At 45.2% G+C, this 25,705-nt stretch overlaps 1 protein-coding gene across 1 annotated transcript in view; it reads right to left on the bottom strand.

The window, feature by feature from the left end:
* LOC144822537 (aldehyde oxidase 1-like) overlaps positions 1-25,705 on the bottom strand; it is a 661,088-nt gene that overhangs the window by 155,388 nt on the left and 479,995 nt on the right. The window contains exons 26-28 of the mRNA XM_078680183.1: positions 24,147-24,377; positions 23,102-23,197; positions 452-580 (exon numbers count right to left, since the gene is read on the bottom strand). Of these exons, the coding sequence (XP_078536309.1) occupies positions 452-580; positions 23,102-23,197; positions 24,147-24,377 (456 nt within the window). The remainder of the gene's footprint in view (positions 1-451; positions 581-23,101; positions 23,198-24,146; positions 24,378-25,705) is intronic.

Below are 25,705 nucleotides of genomic sequence, written 5' to 3'. Positions count from 1 at the left end.
ACCCAGTCTTCTGCCTTTAATGTATGGGTCTTCTTGAAGGAGTAAAACTGAACAACGATTCTGCAGAGTTTGTGTTCATTAGGGTCTTCAAGCCCTTGAAAACCTAGCCATACCTTCCACCACTTGTGCCTACTAATTAAAAGCTTCCTCTAATACATTTTAAAACACGTTTGAGAAGTGGCACACCTGAACAAATTAATACATCTAAGGGACTCACTCTCTTTAAATCAGTATCCTTCTTTCCTTTTCAAACACTTTCAATGATGATAACCTTGTGGAGACTATTGGAAAGACCATGTTGCTTTGTTGTTTTTAAATTTGCAGTTACAATGTGATGAGAGTAAGCTACCATATAAAGGGACTTGTATTCTGACTCAGAGAAAAAACATAAATGTTGTAAATAAAGTGACATTTAAAAACAGAACGGTATCATATAGAGCAATCGAATCACCTTTACTGCCATTCCATAAACATCAGTTCCAATTGATCCTCCGGATGGGCAGGAGTTCGGAACAGTGGTGGTACAAGTTTCACAAATGTAGACTTTTGATAGGGGTATCTTTAGCACCCGGCTGGCAATCTGTTGTAGGAGTGAATAGGGAAAGCATATTTCAAAAATGCTGTGCAAACAAGCAAAGTCTTATTCAGAGACCAAATTGACAAATATTTGTTACAGTGCTGCGTGGCATGCCTTAAATTTACACCAACCATCTTTTATGGTATTTGTAATGTTCAGCACTGGAGCAAATTTGGAGATGCCTGAATCTATTTGATATGCTCTGGGGTAAACAGAATTCACAATGATTCGTATTTCAGACTTACATCACCGGTGTGTATCTTTTTAAAATGATATAACAGTCTGGTGTAAAAATATTACTTACTTGCAACTGTAGTTTTTTAGTGCAATAATATTAATAAAGAGTGCTTCAGCTTCTCACAGCACTTCAATAAGAAGAATTACTATTATCTAAATCAAAGGAAACTTTTTTTTAGCAACTTTGGAAGCATAAAATGTGCTGTGCATTCACCAGGGCTTAACCCAACCTGTCACACTGAGTTATCCTACAGGCATAGATTAACATGCTTTGAATAATTCAGGCTGGCAAAACTTTAAAAAATATATATTTTTATTAAAATTGCAACAAGTAAAAACATAGACAGCGCCTGTCAAAAGGTACTTTTACCTATGCTGTGTCACGCTCTGTGCCGTGGTACAATAGACGGGCGTACCTTTTGACGAATGTGTGACTAATAAGGACCCCACCTTCTCTGTGACCATGACGCTGGTATCCCCTATAGCTTAGGATTGCAAAGACAAATCACTTACCAACAGGTAGAAAAAAATGGTAGGACCTAAGTAAGAAATGCACCGTGAAGCAACCTTATCAATTCTAATAGAATTTTGTTTAGGAATTTTTCACCCATAGGGATCCACATGCCCTGATGAATGCCCCAGTCCTTATAGCCTAGTAACAATGGGCAGGAACATGTTGGCAGGTTCTTGGGTGTGAGTCATTAAACTCTAATATCCAACCCATTTCATTTTTAACCTTACCTAGTGTTGCACTAATAAAGGTAGATTTCCCCAGGGAAACTAAGGTATTTTTAGAATATTCATCTGGATCCTCTGTTACGTGGTGTTGTCCAGTAAGATTTATGCAAAAACTCCCTCCTATTTAGTCAGTCTTCGAGGAGGTTGAGTACGCCCGGGTGGCATTGTTCTACTAGGTTGGGGAGAGGACTCCTATGATGAAGCCTGACACTAATAAGTGTGTGTGGTTTCCTCTTCCACTAAGGACGACTTCTCTGAAAGACAGAAATCTAAGGTTTAGTCCTGCAAAGTTTGCACATGCACCAGAGCCAATAACTTTAGGACTGTGAGTACATGGTTCTATTTATCACTGTCACCGTACATTTACATTGTGTTAGATGTTATTTGTAGGGACGTCTGGTGTCGTGCCCTTCTCTTCTCTTTACTGTGTTTCCTTATTACAATCAAAGAATAATATGTAATTTTGTATTTTATGCACACAATATTGCAATGGTTTTAAGTAACTATGCAGGAAATAAAGAAACTTGAAACTATTTCAGTCTCATCCACTGAAAGGACTGGTTTCAAGCTCTGTCCCAAAGGCTGTCTCAAATTCTAGAAACATGTAGAATATCACTGTAGTTTGGCTTTTCATCATTATGAAAGTAGGCAGCCCTCAAAGGAATCTGTGCATTGTATCAAAACACTGAAAATCTACTGTTGCAGGTAAGTAACATTTTTCTCCAACATTAGATATTTCACAAATGTATGTGCTTTAAACAGGGTACAGAGCAGAGGTTATCTTGGAAACTGGAAAGGTGAGGCTTCAAAAAACAGACTGCCTCCACAACAGCTTGTCCTACCTAAATCTCACATCTATATAAAGGTCCAGGTGCTTTGCAAGCTTGTGTGTTTTTTTCCAAGTAGTGTCTGAAAATACGCTGGAGAAATGTATCTGCATGGTATGCTGAAGAGGCAGTGATGCCTCTGGTCTGATTTTCTGTGCCTCATCTCAGAAGAGATGTGTGTGTCTTCTGATAGCGCAGGCTGATACAAGAGAAAATCCATCGGGCTATGCCATGTTTTAAAAAAACTTGTATTTTTGTTGGAAGGAAAAACACCTGGTTTGATTGTGTGAAGTCCTTAGATCAGTCTACATTATATCTTAGAACGTTTTTGATATCCAAGTTATGCACTCTCCTCCCTGCTAGAATTGTTCGTATTGCAAATAAAACAGGGAAAAGATACCAGTGGTTCCAGTTTTTTATTTAAGCTGCAAATCGCCTCCCTCCCCTTTTAAGAGCATAGTGTTGGGAGTGACCAAGAACTAAACCAATAGTGAATGACTGCGGGAAACAGAACAGAGACAGAAACAGAGATGACCAAGGGAGACAAGAAAGACAAAAAGGAGAAAGTGATAGATTTCGACAGATGGCATAAATACTTATGGCCTCATTTATAGTACGGAGAACTGTACACTGTTCCACCAGGACAGCATGTACAGACAGACAACTGGGAGTTTCCATGTTAAATTGAAAAGGCACTTTGTATGGGAGACACAGGTAGCTTTGCCCCTTCGTGATAAATCTGCGGTAGATTTGTGGGGATGAAGGGCCAGATGTATGTACCTAGCATTTTACAATTCTAAAATAGCGATTTTTACCGAATCCCAATTTTGGAATTGAAAAATGCTTTGGATGTAGAAATCGCATAATATTTTGCGATTTCTTATTATTACCTAATAGCGATTCGGTAAATAGTGAATCTCTATTAGGTAATATGAGTCCATTCATTCGAATGGGCCTACAGGCCATAGGAATGAATGGTATTGCATTTGCTAATTTGCGATTATCAAATTGGTAATCGCAAATTAGCGAATTAAATGCCAAGGGTGCCCGGGGGCCTAAGGCCCCCCTGGAGCACCCCCAAAATGTAAATAGTGCACATGTAAAGGGCACACATGCCCTACGGGCAAGTGTGCACAACATTGCGCTTTGAAAATGAAACAGATCCAGAGTGAAAGATTTTGTTCACCTGAGTTTGTTCTAACTCCCACTCGTGGCAGCCGGATTGAGACCTGCTCAGTGTATCTGCCAGGGTATTGTGCAAACCCCTGACATAGTCGGCCTTCAAGGATTTGCTGTGGAACATTGTCCATTCCCACAATTCCTGCACTTCTTGGTAAAGCATCACAGACCTTGTTCCTCCTTGTTTGTTTATGTAGTACATGCTGGTCGTATTGTCGGTACAGACCAGCACTGAGCAAGCTGCTATCCTTGGAAGGAAAGCCTGAAGAGACAAAAATATGGCTCGGAGTTCCAAACTGTTGATGTGGTGTTGATTCTGTACCTGAGACCACTTTCCCTGGATGTGCAAATCCTGTAGCTGACCTCCCCTTCCTTCCATGGAGGCGTCTGTTGTCAAGACGAAGTCCGGGATGTTTTGCAGAAAGGTGAGACCTTGGGCAAGATTTGCAGTTTCGGACCACCAACGGAGTGTGTCCACCATTCGTACAGTTATTTGGATAATATCCTCAAAAGAACCCAATGCTTGTTGCCATTGTTTCTGTAATTACTCTTGAAGAGGTCTCATCCTGAACAGCACCAAAGGGACAAAGTAGATTGCTGAAGAGCACATCCCTAGGAACGATTTGAATGTTTGAACAGAAACTGACTTTCTTTTTTAATTGGTTGTCACCAAATTGTAAAGGCGCACTTGATGATCTTGAGACAAGAATGCTTTGCACTGGACGGTGTCCAGGGATGCTCCTGGGAACGAAATGACCTGAGTTGGAAGCAATTTCGATTTGTCCATGTTCAAAGTGAGTCCCAGCATATTGAACAGATGGAGACAAGTTGTTGTGGCAAGATTGGCTTCCTGCTCCGACGGAGCTTTGAGCAGCCAATCATTGAGGTATGGGAAAACTTGGATACCCTGGGATCGTAAGGTCGCTGCTACTGGTGCAAAGCACTTGGTGGAAATCCGTGGTGCTGATTTTAGGCCAAACAGGAGCACCATGAATTGATAGTGGGTGCCAGCCACTTAAATTGTAGATATGTTTGATGTTTTGGATGGATAGGGATTTGAAAGTATGCGTCTTCCATGTCGAGAGAAGTCATGAAATCCCCTTTGTTTAAGCATCCCAAAATATCGGAAAGCGTTACCATCTGGAATTTTTTTCTTTTTGAGAAACTTGTTGAGTTTGCGGAGGTCCAGAATCAGTCACCATTCTCTTGAATTCTTTCTGATTAGGAAGAAACGAGAATAGAAACCTGTTCCTTTCTGTGTGAATGGTACTTCTTCTATCGCTTCCTTGAGGAGCATGATCAAGACTTCTTTGCGTAATAAGTGAAGACAAGGGGGAGGGGGACCCCTGGGTGGAGTAGTAGGTGGTTTCTGGACAAATTCCAGTGTGTGACCCTTGGTGACTAGGTCCAGCACCCAGCGGTCTGAAGTGATCTCATGCCACCGCTGTGCGTAAGCAGAAATGTTTGCACCCACAAGTAGGGAGGGAATTTTGACTGGCATCCTGATAAGCTCAAGGCTTTCTGGCAGAGTCACTGCCTTGTTGTGGTGTTCGCTTACGGCTGCCCTGGCGAGAGAAACTAGCTGTTGATGACTGATGGTACGACGAGTGGTTGTAAGACTGGCGATATTGAGGCTGGTATTGACGATACTGTTGATTCGACTGATAGCTGCCCGGTATGTTGTGAATCCTCGTCCTCTGGCTCCTCTGAAAGGTACCCGCCTATATTGTAGAGCACCCAGAGACTTTGCAGTGTCCGTGTCATTTTCTATTGCTAAAAGAGCGTCATCGATATGTTTCCCGAATAGTGAGTACCCATTGTACGCCATGTCCAGGATCTTAGTCTGAACCTCAGGTCTGAAGGTGGTAGTTTTAAGCCACCCCTGGCGTCGAAGAACTGCTGCTCCAGCTAATTGCAAAAGCTTGTGTTGGCAATGTCTAACGCACAATCAATTGTTTCGGAGGCAGCTCATTAACATTTTCCGGGCCTCCTGTATTTGTTCCTCCGGGATGAGATCTATCAATCCCGCCCTATCGGACCACATTTGGCGGTCATAATGGCCAATGATTGCTAAAGCATTAGCAGCTCTAATAGGTGCTGCTGCCATAGAAGAGAATTTCTTCCTCATAAGGTCCATACGATGTCCCTCTCTGTCTGGAGGAGCGGTAATAGGTGTTGCGCGGTTTTTTTAATGCCTCTGTGCGGCCTCAGATATGACCAAATCTGGCCTCAGGTGTCCTACAAGGTAAGATGGACTGTCCTCTAGATCGCTGTATTTTTTGTCTACACGAGGTAGCACCGCCAGTATGGTTGCTGGTGACTTCATGATTTTTACGCCCTCCTGCCAGATGTTATCGATAATAGGTATAGAGCGTATGACCTTTCTAGTGTTCTCTTTAAAATCATGCAAAAAACATGTTTGTTTGACAGAAATAGGTAGTTGGAACCTAGTGGCTGCTCTCTGCATCAAATGATGAAATCCTCGTATGTCTTCAGGAGGAGAATCAGAGGGTAAGTGCGGAGGCGGAGATGGTGTTTGGATTATATAATCATCCCAGGGATCTGGACCATTTGCCTGATTAGGCAATTCCCCTTCCTTCTACATCTGAGGAGGAAGTGTCCTGGTGTCCAGTGTTAGGTACACCCTGTGCAGGAGCCCATGTACCAGGTAAAGTAGGCCCTGGCACCGGAGGAGGAACCTCTACTTGAGGAAGTGGGTTCTCTGTCGGAATTTGTTGAGGAGGAAATCTTTGACGATAATCCGCCAACATAGCCTGTGGATCCTGAATAAGTGCTTGGGGAAGATGTGCCATCGCTCTATGGCGAGATTCCTGTCTGTGATGGAACTGATAGGCATGACATGGAGCCATATATTGTTCATGATAATAATGTTCCTCCTGGTAATTATCATCATCATCAATGTCTTGTCATTTAACATTGAGCTCAGATGGACTATGAGCTATTCCATATGGAACCTCATTATCCTCATCATCATAATCCTCTGAAATGTCTTGAGCTGAGAAATTCTTGTTGACGGGGGCGTCGACGGTGCAGAAATAAGTTTTGTAGGAAGGTCCCTCGTCGACAGTCCTGTAGTCGATGGTGGTAAGATAACAGGTACACTCATCGACGACGTTGTTTGCGGGCTCCTCGTCGACGGGCTCGTCATCGACAGGCTCCTTGTCTGTGGTGCCGTCATTGATGGCTCGCCCGTCATCGTCGCTGTTGTCGACGGTGTCGTCGTCGACGGTGACTTTGTCGATGGCATCGTCATCGACGGTGGCTTTATCGATGGCTTCTTCGTCGACGATGGGTCGCCGACGGACTTCGACGATGGCCTCGTCGTAATAGTGATCCTTGTCGACAAATAGGAGGAGATAGCTGTCGTTGTTTAATGTTGCCGGCGACGATGGCGTCGACGACGCAACACATATTGTCGACGATGAAGGAACAGTCATCGTCTACACATTTTTTTGAAGTGTTTTCTACTTACGGAGTCAGTAGAAGATGATCTTGCATACTCTGTGAGTGGTGTAGAGGGTGGAAACGACGCTGGCTCAGAGGAATGTTTAGAAATCCTCTCTTTATGAACAGGCTTATCCTGGGAAGTTTTAAGATGTTTCCTTCCCTCACCTGAAGAGATTTCTTGAGATCTAGCCCTCTTACTAGATGTGGAAGCTCGGTCCTCTTCCTCAGCCGAAGAAGTAGGACATTCTTTAGAAGACTTGAGCCATAAAAGTAATCTTGCCACTCTGTCCCTTAGAGTCTTGCTGGGAAAGGTACGGCAGATCTTACAGTGTTTAGCCTCATGCTTAGGGTAGAATAATAAAGACAATCTTTATGAAGACCATCTACATGGATCCTCTAATTCCCACAGGTCCTGCAGGAGCAGAAGAGGAAATGTTTTTTCAGACATACTTGCTTGAAGAGCTAAATAGAAGAAAACTGAAAAGCAATCAGGGAGACTCCCGTCCACACAAAGTGCGGTGAAAATCTGAGGAGAACTGCTTCTGTTGGGAGTGTTTTAGAGGGTGTGGATAGCTGATTGGTTGGAGCTGACTTTTGGTACTTTTCCTATAAGGACATAGATAGGCTACTAAGATATAGCTTTTGGCCTCTTCTGGCCTATTTACTACTTATGGCACTACTTTTGTATTTTACCGAGGGACTCCCATCTCGGCGATGGGGAGTGATTCAGGCATGTGAATCTATACACCCAAATACTGGATACATTGGGTTTTATTTTACCTTAAGGCCGTACATTCTTGGCTGCTCGGTATCTTCATCTGGTTCCCTTATGATCTGAGCAGCAGTCCTCTGTCTATTACTATATACACCCGCATCTTACTCTGGGCCTTCATCCTCAATCAGCCTGGTGCCCCAGAGACATTCCACAGATGACTCTTGATTCTGACGAGCACACCCTCCAATTACGACCACTCATTTGCTGACTTAAGGGATCCTGGAGCAAAAGTTTGGCAAATGTCACAATCTTCCATGTCACAGTTTGGATGAAGGCAGTAGATGAACTGCACATCAGAATCTTCTGAAAATATATTTTAATTTCCTTTTTGATCGTGTTTTATAAAAAGCTTTTGTTTATTTTCTCAGATATGTTATTCAAAACAAAGCTAAAATACCTGAGACAGACCTGATTCTCTCACATGTGGCCAACAGCCTTCGGGAGATAAGAAGAAAAGGGTGACAATTTGTAGAAAGGCTACTGGGAAAGAAACCTTGTAGTACAAACAGTAAAAAATGTTTAGCAGTCAATATATAAATGTGGGTAGAGTTTACATCAAGGAGGTCCTTACTTAGTAAGGTAAACTAATGGGACATGGCCTCTGGGGCTTAGCATGAAGCCCATCTCATCAGTGAGTTGCTTCTAAAACGGTTATGTATTTATGTACCAAGTATCCCCTGCCTGACTATGAGAAATATTTGAAACAAATGAATATATGAAAGAGTCCATTGTAGAAAAACTTGAGTTGGGCATCTCCTAATTTGCTCGAACAGGCAGTCTCTGTGAATTGGGTGAATAGGATGCCCGCTATTTTCTATAATATACATGTACATCCATTTACTTCAGCAACTGCATATTCCCTAATTGCAAGTTGGGATGTTCTTGTCAGGAATCTGCCATCTTGCAATCAGGTGGTGCTCACGAGGGCCCTGTGGGGTTCAGATGCTACACCAAACCGTTTTTCAACTCCTGGCATTTCGAGCTCCACCTTATGTTCCAGTCCAGGCTTCTGCACCTCCTTCCTGATGCATCATGGTCCCCGTAGTCCCTTCTGTCTCCAAACCCTACTCTGGTCATGCCCTGATGGTGGTGCTCTATTCTCTCTTGATTACTGGATCCCGCAGCCATTCCTTCCCTTTCATATCTGTATTCTGGACTTTTCACTATCTCAGCTCTGACCTGTATCCCGTTCCTGGCTTTCCTGTGCCTGTCTTGAGTCTGCCGGATGCCCTGATCTTCTCTTTTCAAAGTCCAGTTCTGTCTTCCCTTAATTGGTTGTTCCCTGATTCCTTGAGCCTGGTTGATTCTGAGCCCCAGGCTCTCTCTCTGCACATGTGCTCCTCTCCTAAGCCTCCTGCTATTTCTGCCTGGTGAGCCCATGCTACAGGAGCTTGCAACTGATCCTGCTGCTGAGTCTTTTTATGCTCTGTTTGATCCTGCTTCTAAATTCTATGATTGTCTTTGAGTTTCTGTTTTCATACTTGTTTGACTCCATGCTGATGTTCGGATCAGTTATTTGTGTCCGTTGCCTATCACTTGTTTATCCTGCCTCGTTTCGAAAGTTTGTCTTGTTCCTAGTTCTGACTGCACACATCCAGACCTGTCTTGGATATGCAGATCCATAGTCTTGTATTCCAAGTTCCTGTTCTCGCTGCATATTCCTGTCGTGTCATAGCTAGTGTGCAGATTCCCAGTATTCATAGTTCTGTAGATTCCGGCCCTGACCTTGACCCTTACTCCAGTCCATTTTCTCCCCTGAATCCAGTTCCTGATTCTGTGAACCTCCCACTGTTCTCCTTGTATTCTTGTGTGTTATATTATTATCCTGATTTTTTTTGCTTCCAAGGGTGCCAGTTAGACTCCAAGGTTTGTGCCTGTGACATAGAGAACCACCCAGCATCCTTTTCAAAAGGAACTGCTGTGTGTCTTCTTGAACTCTGTGAGATTAATCTGCTACTTGCCTTCTCCTAAGATCTTTTCCACCTCACAGAGAAATCACTTCTGAAGAGCAGGTAAACTATGATTTACAATAGTTTGTCTATTGTTTTTGTACTTTCACCTTCCCGTGATTAGTACTCATTTTATTTTCAGAGTTTCCATTGCAGACTTCTCAGTTTCCTGTACACTACCTGCTTCAGTCCTTAGCTTCAGCCTTGCTTTCCTCCAAGCCTTCAGTTACTTTCGGATGTATGACAATACTATACATGCCTTTACCATGCTTCATTTATAATGCAATGGGGTTGCCTCTCGTGATGATTGCAGAGGACGTGAGCTTTTAGGGCAGTGCTTTCTACCGGCGGGACTGCGAGGACCAGCAGCCTTTGCCACCTGACACTGTGTGCCTCTTCCCGCCCTCCCACGCCGGACTTTAAACAGCGGCTTGCGGCCCCCGCTCTGCGGGGGCCGCTCGTGGTGATTGCAGAGGACGGGAGCTTTTGGGGCAGTGCTTTCTACTGGCGGGACTGCGAGGACCAGCAGCCTTTGCCACCTGACGCTGTGTGCCTCTTCCCGCCTTCCCATGCCGGACTTTAAACTGCGGCTCGCGGCCCCCGCTCCGCGGGTGCCGCTCATGGTGATTGCAGAGGACGTGAGCTTTTGGGGCAGTGCTTTCTACCGGTGGGACTGCGAGGACCAGCAGCCTTTGCCACCTGATGCTGTGTGCCTCTTCCCGCCGCTCCTACACGCTGCATATTTTTGTGCACGACTGGACCGGGCCACCCCTCTTTCACTTGGCGTAATCTACACTCCAACCGCTACGAAGTTCGTAAGTATCTATCTGGTTGAAGATTTGTAACACTATTATGGCAGCGCGCGAAAGCAGGAGCAAAGCAGTAACCTCAAATGGGAACTTAACAGGAACACTGGATAACTTCATAATCAGAGCCAACTCAGTCATTGATCAGGGAATAATTCTAATGGAGCGCCGAGTTTCTCAAGATCTAGCCCTTGCTAAAAGATCCTCCCTGGGCCGCTTCGCAAATGCTCGTACACTAGAATCCACCATGCAAGCAAATACCTATGTTGTTTCTGCGATTGTACATAGCCCACCGATCTCTCAGGTCCAGGGCCATATCTCCCCAGCTGAGCAGCTCCAACTAATAGAAGCAATAGAGACTACCATTGTGTCAACCACGGTTAGCTCTCCCGAAAGACCTAATACTCGGCAGCTGTGGGAGAGACGCGAGGGGGCGATGCCCAAGAGGAAGCGGGGGGCTGCTACTGTCACTGGAGGCAGGAAGCCCAAACATGCCAAAGGAACCGGTAATAGTGACATAACATCTAAGCACAAGGGGTCAGATGCCTTTAACCCCACGGACATTCATGTTTTACCATCATTGACTGTAACCTGTCCAGGAATAACTTCTCTAGGTGTGGTCAATTCTTCTGGGGAAACCCCGGTAGTGGAGGACCTTCTCTTTGAAAAACTGGGCACCCTATTAAGATCTAAGAACATTAGAAACTGTGGACAGTTTGAAGTCAAATGTGTTGCATCCGGGCAGTGCACAATTAAATATTGTACAGGGGGGATTGCAACACAGGAATCCACCTCCCCAGCAGCACCAATCATCCCTAAAGTACCCACTGTAAAACCTACTGCACCTGTGGACACACCTATTAACACTTTGAGGGCGGGTATTTTAAGACAGTCTAAAGAGGGCGGGCGGGCTCTACCAGTTATTTACTCCTCTGGGAAATGCATAATCGACCTGCCCCCAGAATCAAGCCCGTATCTGATAGTCCTGACAAGGGTTCCCGAAATAAGCAATTCAAGCCCGGAATCATTTACGTTCTTAAAAAACAAAGTCTCCGATTGGCTCAATAAAAACAGACCACTCCCTCGCTACATTACGAGTGAAATACTGATGGTGCGCAGGTTGTCTTGGGTGGGGCATAGGCCAAAAACTATAATTGGTGATTGCGTGTTGGTAAATTTCAAGGACCCACGGACTGTGGAGCATATTTGCAATTGGCAGTACCATAGTCCTGGGGCTACTATCCAACCCCTCCCACTGTCATATTTCTATCCCCCAACCTACTTGCCTGATATAGAAGGTGGATGGACCTTGGTAGAGCACCGAGGTGCGGGTAGGGCTGAGAGGGGACGGTACGCTCAATCACACGCACCGAGCCAAATATATACCCAAAATAGGTTTAGTGGCTTGGAAATGGTCGATTGACTACAGCACAGCCGGGTGGAAACCCCTGGCACCCCCCATAGAAGGAGTAATGTCAATTCTGGGGGACTTCTTGAGCCAATCTCTAGTCAACTGTCCAGTGATATTTCAGATCCTCACTCCTTCATCCAGGGGACTTCTACAGGAAATGGCGATGATTCATCCGGTAGAGCCATGCAGGGCCGTTTACTGGAGCCCCGTCGAGATCCTGCTAGGGAAAGTGTCCTAATGGGGAGCGGTGTCACCTGTCCTAATGCCAGTAAACCTAAATCCTTGACAATATTGTCTTGGAATGTGGCAGGTCTACCCAACAAATTGCCTTGTCCAGAGTGGGGTTCTTTTGTGGATAAGACTGACATCTGCCTTTTTCAAGAGACCTGGGCTAGGGATGAACAACTCAGAGGGGGATTTGCCGCATTCCATGTACCCGCTCGATGGGGGGGAGGGTCGACCGTCAGGGGGCCTTACCATATGGGTCAGTCTGCATCTGGGCTGTATGGCCGAGACTGTAACCACACACTCAGATGATGTTCAGTGTGTTGTCCTGGAGTGGCCAAATTCTTTCAAGCTTGCTATCGTTAATGTTTATACACGACCAGTAAGCATAGCCAGCGAGTCAACTACTATTGAAGAGTTGTCGCATTTCTTGCACACTATTACTAGTGATACCCATCTCCTGATAGCCGGTGATCTGAACTGTCACTATGAGCCACTACAGGTGATGAATGAAGGGTCTCTTATGGCAGAGGACGACCACTGGGCCATACCTCCAAGCCAATCCCCAATCCCCAGGACATGGTCCCCTCTAGCGATCCAGATCACGGCCCTAACTTTAAACCATTCTATTAGGGCTTGTAACGGTCGCACTCCCTCTGATATTCCATCAAGGTGTACCTTCAATAAAACGGGACAGGAGTCGCGCCTTGACTATATTATGGTCGAGACGCGGTTGTGGTCCAAGGTTATTGATTTTAAGGTAATCACCAGGGTTGACAGCGACTACAACGCTTTAAGCCTGGAGATGGTTTTTCCTGGCCCAGGAGGAAACGTTATGGCGGACCGGAAAGATTGAGGAGATAAGACAACTCTAACAAATAATAGACGCAGGGTCAAGTTGGAAAAGATAGTGGCATCCCCAGAAGAACTATCTAAACTATACAATCTAATTCTTACCCTGTTTGTGGAGGCTGATGCTCTAATTAATCTACCCCGCCTCCTGATTTTAATGAAAAAATGCAGGCTCTGCACATGAACCTAGTTTCCACATTAGTCAAGGTCATCAATCCACAGGTCTCCAAACTGATAAAAAGGGCTCCTGTATCTTCCTGGTATAATGCTGCATGTCGAACGGCTAAGTCAGACCTGGTTCAGGCTTTAAAGCTTGGCAGCAATAAACCTCTTATTCGTGCCATGCGATTACAGTACAAAGAAGCCATGAAATATGCTAAGCAAGAGTGGGATCTTGATAAGTGGACTAACCTAACCTGTGCCCTAGACTCTAGGGATGCTTGCAGATTTTGGTCAATAGTCAGTACAGGCTTCGGAGAACCAAAATCCGCTATTGAACCAAACATTGAGGCAAAAGTCTGGGAAGATCACTTCAAGACTCTATACTGAGTAGATCCAGGCGTGGACAATATGCCGGCACCTCTAGCTGCAAATGACCAGTATGATGATTTAGAATTCACCTTAGAGGAAGTATGTCACGCTTTAGCAAAACTCGCAGTGGGAAAAACACTGGGTCTTGATAAACTCCCGGGAGACCTTTTTAAACACCAACCCAAGATTTGGGGCCCCAACCTTTGTACCATCTTCAATGCAGTTCTGAGGGGCATGGAGGTTCCCTGTATTTTTAAGAAGGGCTCTCCTCTGCTCCCGGTCAACTACAGGCCAATTAGCCTCATCGATGTCCCGCAGAAGATTTTTTGCGCGGCTCATCTTAGATCGCCTACAGGACTGGTTGGAGGAGTACACAGTCCTCAGCCCGTATCAAGCGGGGTTCAGGAGGAACACTTCCACCATGGACCAAATCTTCCGCCTAATATTACTATTCTGGAAAACGGCGAAGATAGAGGGTGGCAGCCTCTACATGGTGTTTGTGGACCTTCACTCTGCTTTTTACTTAGTGCCCCGTGGGAATCTGTGGTCTGTGCTCAAAAAATTGGGTGTCCCACAACAACTCCTGAACGTGTTGATGAGGCTGCACGAGGGAAACTTTGCGCAGCTCAGATGCTGGAGGAATGGGGCGCTGTCATCCAGGTTCCCCATAGGCAGGGGGGTGAGGCAGGGGTGCGTACTGGCACCTACCCTGTTCTGCCTCTACGTAAATGGCGTTTTTGCACATCTGGATGGTGTTCCTAATAATGATGCGCCAAAGTTGGCAGGTAGCAGGGTGCCGGCGATTATGTTCGCAGACGACACCCTGCTGCTTTCCAGGTCTCCTATGGGGATACAGCGTGTGTTGGATGGCTTCGAGGATTTCTGCAGATGCCGTGGTCTGGAGATTAATGTTGATAAAACGAAATTCATAATCTTCAACCCTCGGGCATCTAGCCGTCCGAACCCTAGCTTGGGCAAAGTGAGACTAGAAAGGGTAACGACCTTTGAGTACTTGGGGGTAACCTTAAATGAAAATCTGTCATTGGGCCCCCAACAAGTAAAATCACAAATGAAACTGGCCCAGCTTGCGGGGGGAATCCTCAAGATCTCCAACACATATACATTTAAACCCATCAAACCACCGTTGGAGATCTATAAGACCCAGGCGAGGGCTGCACTTCTGTATGGGGGGAGTTGTGGGGGCATTCTCTTAGGCCTGAAATCGCCAAAACGGAAAAAAAAATTAATAGACAGTTACTGGCACTCCCACAAAGTACACCGCTTCTACCTCTAAGGTTGGACCTGGGGTTGAGACCTATTGAAGTCGAACTAGCACTCAAACCCCTTAGGTTCCGGTGTAGGCTCTGGACAACGCCAGAGTTGCTGAACTATAGGCTAGAACTGAAGGAAATTTTACATTGTCATAGTTCAGCAAAAATACAGTGGCTCATGTTTTTAAAACAAGAATTTCTAAGACTGGGATTGCCTGCCCTGTGGTATGATCCGGAAAGGAGCTGCCATGAGGTCTCGCGCAAGTCGCTTACTAGGATTTTTGTGGATGAAAAACTCTCTCTTGCTCTGTCCGTCCCTCATGCTGAAACCCTGATCAATTCCTTTTTAACATTTAAAGATTTTTATTCCTTTGAGGACTTTTTGGATGTAATTTATCCCATTGCATCGAGGAAACTTTATTTACAATGGAGATACGGTACTCTACCCTTAAGAGCTTTTACAAGCAAATGGTCAGCCTCTACCAATAAGACTTGTCCAGGGTGTAGCTGTGACCTAGAAGATGAACTTCATGTACTCTTCTTTTGTCCAGCTTGCAGTAAACCCAGGAAGTACTGGCTAGTACCTTTATGCAAAAATCTGTGTTTTGCACAGTGTACATATGCTTTTAGAATTCTAAAAACTGATACGTCTAGGCACATCGTATTTGCAGTCTCCCAGTTCTTGCGTGCTATGTGGATTAAGCGCAGGCGCATGACTGCTAATGAATGTTAAGGTTAATTTGTTAACGAGATTGTGATATTGAAATCATGTGCCACTCTAGCATGAACGATTTTATCCATACTGTGTCTAATTCAATGAATTGTACTATCATCCTTGTATATTGTTTTATTTGTACTCTTTTATGGCAAAATGCCAAAATAAAAATTCCATGATTCTTATAATGCAATGCCTTTACCACGCTTCATTTACAATGCAATGCCTTTACCAGACTTCATTTACAACACAATGCCTTTACCACACATGCCTTTACCACACTTCATTTACAAAGCAATACCTTTACCATGCATATTCCTTTACCACTCATGTCTTTGCATTGCAAGGTAAGTGAACCCTATATATATATATGTGTATGTGTGTGTGTATATATATATATGGCTTGACAAAGGCTTAACGCCGAAACGCGTCGCCCTTTTGTTGGTGCACAATACATTTTGTGCTTCTTCTGGTGTGCCGCATCTTGTTATTTTTGTCATTGGGGCAGAATACGAGAAATCCTTCATATATATATATATATATATATATATATATATATATATATATATACACATACACTTCCATTAGAAAATATATAATAATACTCGAAAAAGGACTGCTGCCATCCTATTAATTTCTCAATGTTTTTTGGCAGTCATGTCAATGTGGTTAATTTTCAAAGATTTACAATGGTTACTTCGACGGTGTGTCATTTCTCCCCCAAAAAATCTCGAAAGACAAATAGCCCATCATTTCACCTCAATAAGCGCACAGAGTCAAGGTACAATTATCCAAATACCACAGAAATCAAAAACACGGAGGTACAGCCGTATACATGTTAAACACAATTTCGACTTCCACCTGTAACTTGCGGCACCCATGGCGGGTGCCTCCGTTTTGTGGGGATATATATTTCCTCCAAACAAAATCTGCTGTGAGCAGGAGCTCCCAACTTGGGTGTCATATGTTGATTGGGAGTGGACCCGATATTAAGATCCCAACTAGTCGTATCAGTGAAACAAAAGCACGCCTGGAGGGACGAAACGCATTGAATCTATGCTGGTGTTTTGGTGGATAAAACACCCTTGAAACCCATCCCTGAGTGTGCGTGCTTTTGTTTTATTGATATGACTAATATCTGTAACCCCCTCTTTTTTTAATATTTAAAATTAATTGTTTTTCTTTATTTGGGCAGGCCTCCCAAACCCTCTTACCACCCTATACCTCCACTTACCCCCAAACCCTAAAAATACCCTTACCACCCTCTACTCCTACCCACCCCCTAAATGCTAAGTATGCTGTTTTGACCCTGTACCCTTACACACCACTAAACCCTAAAAACACCCTTACCATCCAATACCCCCACCCAACCCTGAACCCTAAATTAACCCTTATCCCAATACCTCTACATATCCCTAAAAAATACACCTACCACCCAATACCACTACCCACTGCTAAACTTTAAAAATCCCTTACTACCCTATACCTCTACACCTCTATCCCTCAAAATAACCTTACCACCCTATACTCCTACCCACTTTTTTATCCCTACACACCGCTAAGCTCTAAACCTGCACTCACTACCCTATACCCTTACTCAGCGCTAAACACCAAAAAATACCCTTACCACCTAATACACCTACCCACACCTAATCCCTAAAAACACTCTTACTACCCAATATTCCAACACACCCCTAAACCCTAATAATCCCTTACCACCCTATACCTATATATAAGCTCAACTACCTCTACCCAACCCTAGACCCTAAAAACACCTTTACCACTTTATACCCCCACCCACCCCTAAAACCTAAAAACACCCTTACCACCCAGGACCCCGCTGGATTCTGCTCTCCCAGCGTGCATCTCCACCATAGCGCTCCTAGGCAGCGCCTCTCCCTCTACAATGCCACTGACCACAGTTCGAGGCCCTGTGCTGTCTCTTATTTGCTTTTCTTTTTCTTTCTTTTTCTGTGCCTTCTCTTAGTTGCTTATTTTGCCTTTTCTGTGCCTTCACTCATTTGCTTTCTCTCCCTTTCCCTTTACTTTCATCTGCCCCCTTCTGCTGTTTCCTACCGCCGCTGGCCTGCGTCCCCTCCCACTCCCGCGTGCTCCGGCTTCTGCCCCCCAGCTGTAGCGCCCTCCCCCGACCCCTACTAATGGCAGCTGCTGCGCGCTGAGGCAAGCAGGACCCCTTGGGATTCTGCTCTCCCAGCGTGCAGCTCCACCACAGCGCTCCTAGGCAGTGCCTCTGAATCTACACCTCCTCTGACCGTGGTTCGAGGCCATGTGCTTTCTCTTAGTTCCTTTTCTTTTGCTTTCTTTTTCTGTGCCTTCTCTTAGCTGCCTATCTGCTACTTTCTGCGCTTTCTCTTAGTTGCCTATTTTGCCTTTTCTGTGTCTTCACTTATTTGCCTATTTGCTTTCTCTCCCTTTCCCTTTACTTTCATCTGCCCCCCTACTGCAGTTTCCCGACGCTGCTGCCCCCGTGGCCCCTCTGACATTCTCCTGCATTATCCGACCCCCCAGCTGTCCAGCCTTCCCCCCGGCCCGTACTTAATGGCGACAGCGCTCAGCGGGCGTGCCGCTGGCATGCCAAAGGCAAGCCCATGTGCGCCTGTCTGTGACCCGACTGCAGCCAGCGCCAGGAACCCTGGTCTTCCGACCCGCCAGTGCTATAGCTCCTCGGCTCTCTACGCACTCGACGTCAGCAAGAACAACTTCTGCAAGTTCTCCTGACCTCTCAACACCCATGGACCCTTCACCTGCCGCCACTGCTTCACCTTCGCCGAGACCCAGGATCAGCCTCTACCCTCCAGCAACAACTCTATTGCACCCCAAACGATAACAATGCATCCTACTAAACATCTGCTACCTCCACAGACACGGCGCGGAAATCTGGGACCTCCACGACAGCACCTCTCCTGACGTCACCTTCCTCATTGAAATCTGGATGAACGCCACCTCGGGACCAGACATTGCACTCGCCATCCCCGAAGGATACAAAATCATCCGGAAGGACCACCCCAACCGCCCCAGGGGCAGTATCACCATTGCCCACAATGCCATTCTCCTTCTAAGCACCTACACCGACGGGCCCACAGACCTGATGGGACACCTCCACTTCAAGATACAGACCAACCCGTCCACTACCCTCTAAGGCACCCTCATCTACAGACCCCCCGGACCCTGTACGCATTTCTCTGACTCCATCACCGACATCATCACCCCACATGCCATCACCTCCACCGACACCTTGCTGGGAGTCCTCAACTTCCACCTCAACAATCGCCAACACCTCAACTCCACCTCCTTCCTGGACAACCTCCACAAAATCGGACTCAAACATATCGTACCAGAACCAACGCACTCAGCAGGACAAACCCTCAACCCCATCCTCACAGCAGGAAATTCCTTCACCCTAAGCCACACATCCGAATTCCCTTGGATGGACCACTGATGTGTCCACCTCACTTTCAAAACTAACATAGCTCCAGCGCAGGAATTGGAACAAGTTTACCGATGACCAGCTCACCGCCACCCTCAGCAGTTCCGCTCCCACTGCAACAGATGAAGACCCTTCCACCGTTGCCCGCACCCTACACAACTGGATCACCAACTGCACCAACACCATCGCCCCCTCAAGAAAGCTTCCAATCCTCACACCAAGAAAGCCAGCTGGCTACCCACCGAACTCCGGGAATCTAGACGCAACTGCAGACGCCTCAAAAAGCTATGGAGAAACTCCAAAAGCCCAGCAGACCTCGACAACTTCAAAGCAGCCACCACCGCCCACCACAAACTCATCAGATACTTAACGAAGAAAGCACTCCAGGACAGAATCAACACCCACAACAGCAAGGAACTCTTCAGCATCATCAAAGAGTTCGCCCAACCCAACAGTGAGACTACCACATCCCACCCTCACAGGACCTCGGCGACAGACTCAGTTCTTTCTTCCACCACAAAATCAAGACCATCTATGACAACTTCGATGACAACAACATTCACGAGGAACCCTCTCCCACTGTACCCCATACCGCGAGCCAGCAGTGGACAGCTGGACTGCCCTCAGCATCAAAGACACCCTAAGGTGCTCGTTTCTGGTCCAGGGAGGACCTGGCTTGGCAGTTCAGGCTGGACTGTTCCCATGAGCCACAGAGTCAAGACTAATTTGCATATGGCCACGTCTAATCAGGGGTGACATGGTGAGCAAAAGAACAATGAATTTAACCCAGATCTCTTGACTGGGGGTGAATGTTTTGATTTGTTCTGCATTCTGTCCATCAATTGTGTGTCTTCAGGAAGAACCACAGCACCGAAATCGCCCTTCTCGCTGCAACAGATGACATCCGCTCCCTCCTCGACAGAGGACAGACTGTAGTCCTCATCCTTCTGGATCTCTTTGTAGCCTTCAACACAGTCTCTCATCGTACCCTAGCCCACAGACTCCACAATGCAGAATTCCGGAGCAAAGCCCTCGACCGGATCCGCTCATTCCTCTCCAACAGAACGCAATGGGTCAGACTCCCCCTTCTACTCTCGGAACTCACACCGATTACCTGCGGAGTCCCCCAAGCGTCTACAGGGCCCTGATCGCATTCATTGTCAGATCAAACGGACTAAACATTGTATCATACGCAGATGACACCCAACTTATCCTCTCCCTGTCCAAAGAACGAAAAATCTCTAAACACAACTTTTAGGATGGAATGGAAGCAGTCGCCAGGTGGATGTAGAACAGTCGCCTACAACTCAACATGGACAAAAGCGAGGTGCTCATCATGGTCCCACACCCCAATGCCTGGAATGACACCTGGTGGCCCCCAGCCCTCGGGAACCCTCCCTCCCCCACATACCATGCACTCAACTTTTGTATCATCCTGGACTCTGAACTCAAAATGGACCGCCAGACCTATGCTGCCACCTCTTCTTGCTACCACACCCTCCGCCTGCTCCGAAAGATCTTCAACTAAAAAACACCCTTACTACCCTATACCCCTACCCAGCCTAAACCCTAAAATCCCTTACCATGGTATACCTCTACCCACCCCATAACTCTAAAAATACTCTTACCACCCTATACCCCTATCCACCCCTAAACCCTAAAAACACCCTTACCACTCAATACCTCTATCCACCTCAACCCTAAAAATACCCATACCACCCTATACCCCTAACCACCCCTAAACACTTAAAACTCCCTTACTGCCTTACACTCTAAGCTCTAATTTCTACATATATGTGTGTATATATATATATATACCCTTAAAACACCCTTACTACCTTACATTTCTACACACACACACACACATATATATATATATATATACACACACACATGTAGGAATTAGGGTTTAGAGTGTGTGGTAGTAAGGGTGTTTTAAGAGTATATATATATATGTATTTATATATATATACACACACACACACACACTTACATACTTACCCATATACTTATCTTAACTACACTTACCTTGCACTGTAAAGTAATGCATGATAAAGGTATATATGGTAAAAGCATTACGTTGTAAAGGCAATTCGTGGTAAATAATGAGTGGTAAAGTCATTGCGTGGTAATGCATGTGCTGTTAAGGCTGTTTCCCTTACTTTCTTGTTCATATTTAGTCTCTTTCCTGGAAAATCTGCATCAAAAAGGACCCCCTGTTATCTTGTCTCCTTGCCCTGAACTTTGGTAGTGTCCCAGACAGACTGTTCTGATCTTCACTAGATTCATGACCGTTCCGCCACAGCTCGCTTAGGTTCTTAAAAAGGGACAAGAGAGAGGAAAGTGCCAAAATCTGCAACAGAAAGAGGTAAATAACGGAAGTATATTTTCAACTTCAGTTTTTGCATTTTGTTTCACTTGGCTTATTGCTGAGGGTGTTTGAGACTCTACTAGAATGTTAGATTGTTTTCAATTAAAAATGTTATTTTTCATTTTAGAGAACAATCATATCTAACGTTAAAATGCCAATTTCCTCAAAACTATTGAAGATATAGACTGGGAACGTTTGTGGGTTCTGTGTGGGTACTCCATGTCTAAGAATCAAGGCATGATGATCGGAACCCTGCATTTAATCCTTTTACGGTTTATAAATTCAGCACAATCAAATAGACAAATGATAACAATTATTTTCACGCACCATGATGCAATGTAGTTTGTAGTTTGCATTGTGTACATGTTCAAAGGGGAAAAAACAACAACACAGAGCAAACACAACTTTGTTAAAAAAGTAATAGATTTAAGACATTATTTTAGTCCTACTTTTTGTTGTTGTTTTTTATCAGCTTAAGCCGTATGGGTAATTCAATATGGCCATATATTTTTTTATGGAGTGCAGACATTTTCCCAGGGCTTTCCAGGGCCGGACTGGGAACCTTAACCGGCCCTGGCAAAGTGCTCGGCCGGCCCTCCCTCCCCACTGGGTGTTGGAGGTGCTGCCGAGCTCTTTGCTGGGGCCGGTTTTCGGCCGATTTTGGTACAGGGCCGATTTTGCAACAAAAACGGCCCCCAGGGGCCCAAAACCGGCCCCCACCCGTGCGGCACACCGGGGGATTGCCCGGTGCCCGTGTGGCACAAAATCTACAAAAACAGCACTTTGGAATAATAATAATAGTGCATTTTATAAAGCACGTAGCTACCTCAATGAGGTGTCCCAGTGCTAGGTACAGGAATCCGCTGCCACAAATTCAACAATGAAACTCCCCTAGTTCCCACCCTTAAAGAACCACTGTGACTGAATTTGGCGAATAGTCAGAGGCAAAGAATTCCATAGTTTTGGTGCCAGGTAGCCAAATGAGCTCCCAATTAAGCGTGTTCTTTTAATGTTAGGAACAGACACCAGCCTTCTTCCACCAGCCAATCTTACATTTCTCGTTGGTATATATGGTCTGACCAGAGATTGAAGGTACTGTGTTCCTTTTTTTGCAGGTGCCTTGTGACAATAGCACACGGCTTTATAAGATTACCAATGCCTAACCAGCAACCAGTGCAGCTTTTTAAGTGCGTCTCCCATAGACGTATTCCTAGGAAGATTCAAAAGAAGGCATGCAGTGGCGCTCTGCACTCTTTCAAGTGTCTTGATCCGACCCTGTGTGAACCCCAGGTACAACACATTACAGTAATAAACATATGACATAATCAGAGCCACTGTTTTTCTAACTGGCTCTGGCAGGAGGCAGAGAATCTTAGCATCTTGAGAATTCCAAAACATTTCCCGCCACTGCAGTGAGGGAAAACAAATGAAACACAGCCTGCCACTTTGTTGATGTGGGTGTGGGGTGGCTCATATCCTAATGACTTTTTCTTTACACGCCACTTCATCCTAAATTTGGACTTTATGGATAGACATTTTACTTGAGACCCAAGAAGTTGGTACAGGATAATCCCTATTTCTGTGACTTCAAGGTTAATGTTAAATCAGGCTAAGCCCTAAACCTTATTTATATACTGTTCTTTCATAAAGTGTGCTGTACAGTGATAATGACAGTTCTTCTATCTGCACCTAAGTGATGCACTTCTACCATATAACCTTACCTGTGAGACTTTGGTATGGACCCCCTGGCCCATCTCTACTCCCCCATGAGTCACCAACACCGATCCGTCCAGGAAGATATTGACTAAAGCTCCCGCCTAGGGACATATAAAACACCAATTTACATGTTATTTTGATTATTCCTCAATGAAGTCCAGCTACCAGGAGGGACGGTACCCTGCCTTGGTGAAATCTCAATGATTGACTGATCTAATATTGATTCCTCTGGAAAAGCTGGCTGAAGCAGTACATTTGTATACATAAACCTTTTCACCTAGGGGGACTTGAGTTGTTATCCCAAGAGTAGTATACACTAATAGTCATATCAGCCATACTTGGGTCAATTTAGTTAATCTCGTGTGGCTACTGAAAACCAACATTACAACATTTCATGTGGGGGGAATCTCTGCCTCTCTACAAACTGTGTACTTCATTCAATGCATAACTAATAAAACACAATATTACAAAATAAACAGATCTTTACCACCATGGTTGTGTGTCACTATTCTATTCTTAGATAGTTATTCCAACTCAACAAACACAAAACTTATAGATGAACCCTCCTTGAATGACCTGTGATTTAATATTTCAAAAAATGTGCCTCACTGGGAAGACATATTACTAATATTATCACTTTGGTGCCAGGGGCATTTCAAATTGATAAAGCATTTTTACATTTCTGCTAACAACCCTGCCTGATGCGCTGAGGTGATGACTGTTGGTAATCAAGCATAGGGTAGTCACTAAGGTGATCACAATTACAAGACTAATATTATTAGTAGCCCACAATGTTTTTCACTGAACGTAAGCAGCCATTATAATAGAAAATGGTGGAGACCCCTGCTTTATAATATTTGTGAAGTAAACACCTGACTTATAGGCAGCTCCTAAATTTACCACAATAGGTCATTAGAACCCTCTCAATCCCACCTCACACTTGGAAACACCCAATTTGCTTTGCCCCTCTTTGAGTTATCCTAACACAAGACAAAGGGGTTGCTGTTCCAGCATGAATGTTGCTCTTTATGGCATGGATTTAACTCTGACCTGGTGGTACGACCCGTCAATGAATCCCACGGAGAACTTCAGAGGTAGGATGGCAATGCCCTTCTTCTTCCAGAAATTCTTCTTGTTGTACTCTTGGATGGCTGACCTCCGACTAAGATACAATGACTTCTTCATGCATTCATCCCAACACCGTGTGAGGTTTGTGGCGTCAAACGTCTGTTTGTAGAACGTCTCACTGCTTGTGCCCTTGTGCATGTTTCTCTCCCTAACCTGTGATACATACATTACAAAAAACAATTATTCTACACGTTCCCGTGTCTATAGTGGATCTTTTCTTTGCTCGCCTCAATGCTCAAATTTTACATAGCAATTTTTGTTGTTTTTACACTGGCATTGTATCCCATGTAGATAAACGTCCCAATCCTCAATTTGAAACATGGAATTCATTAAATAGGATTCGCTGCAATGGCAATTTACAGAGCTTAAAAGAACCCCCCTCCACCTTGTCCATGGAGGCCCATGCCAATTTGTAACAGATTAACTCACCTACCCTCCCCACCACCTCTGTGTCAGGGCATCGTGTCAATGAACAGAGTAAAATGTACAGATGCGTCCCAATGTGCTCTCGAATGTCGCCCATCATCTATCTGTCAGCTCTCCGAAGTCAACTGACCACCCCCTCACCTGCAATATCCCGCATCCCCGGGGGCCTGTGGGACCCGCAAATCAGACAGCATACAGGGCCATGCCTGAAGGTCATCTTCAAGTTGTTCATCCCTCCGGACGTTTTTCATTCGTACCGTCTCTGACGTGGCCCATTTGCACATGTCTCTTACTCATGCTTCGACACATGGGGGCACAAGCTGAAGCCACACAATAGCAATGTGTCTCTTTTCTAGTACCAGCCCCAGAAGAACAAATCGTCTTCTAAGTTTTGGGGCAGGAAGTAGACCAAGCAGCACTTGTAGGATCTCCATGGGAACCACCCAACCTGTAGCCCATCGTAGGCATGCGAGCACAGCCTCCCAGAATAAAGTTAGTGACGAGCAGGCCCATGTCATGTGGAGAAAGTCAGCTCCTAGTGACCTACATTATGGGCACGTACCAGAGCCGGCTGGATAAATCGTACACAATGTTTGTGGGGTAAGGTATGTCTGATGCTCATAATTATTTTGAAGAAGCTTAAAACATGCATTGGAGCTTACACCCCTGACTACCTCACGGACCCTCAGCTACTCCCCCTCCATTAGGGGGTATCCCAACTAGCACATCCCATTTCAACTTCACAGGTAGAGCCCCACCCGGTAAGTCATCCCTTAAGGCTCGGTAGAGATGTGACACCAATCGATGCCCCTGAGCCATATGAACAAGTTACTTACCTTCAGTAACGCTTTTTCTGGTGGATACTGTATCTGCCTGTGGATTCCTCACCTTTTGAATACCCCTGCACCTTCAGTATATTAGTGCTGGGGTGTTCCTCGGGGAAGGACAGCCAAACCTCCTGGGCAACCTTTGATATCTTTTCATACTGTAGAAACTGGCCTGTTCCCAGAATATCATTGCCTCCTCTCGTGTTATAAAGTGCCCATGAACATAAA

This window comes from Lissotriton helveticus, chromosome 3_1, assembly GCF_964261635.1.
Source record: "Lissotriton helveticus chromosome 3_1, aLisHel1.1, whole genome shotgun sequence".
NCBI lineage: Eukaryota > Metazoa > Chordata > Amphibia > Caudata > Salamandridae > Lissotriton > Lissotriton helveticus.
Note: the sequence above shows the minus strand (reverse complement) of the source record. Positions and strands in the feature narration are given on the sequence as shown.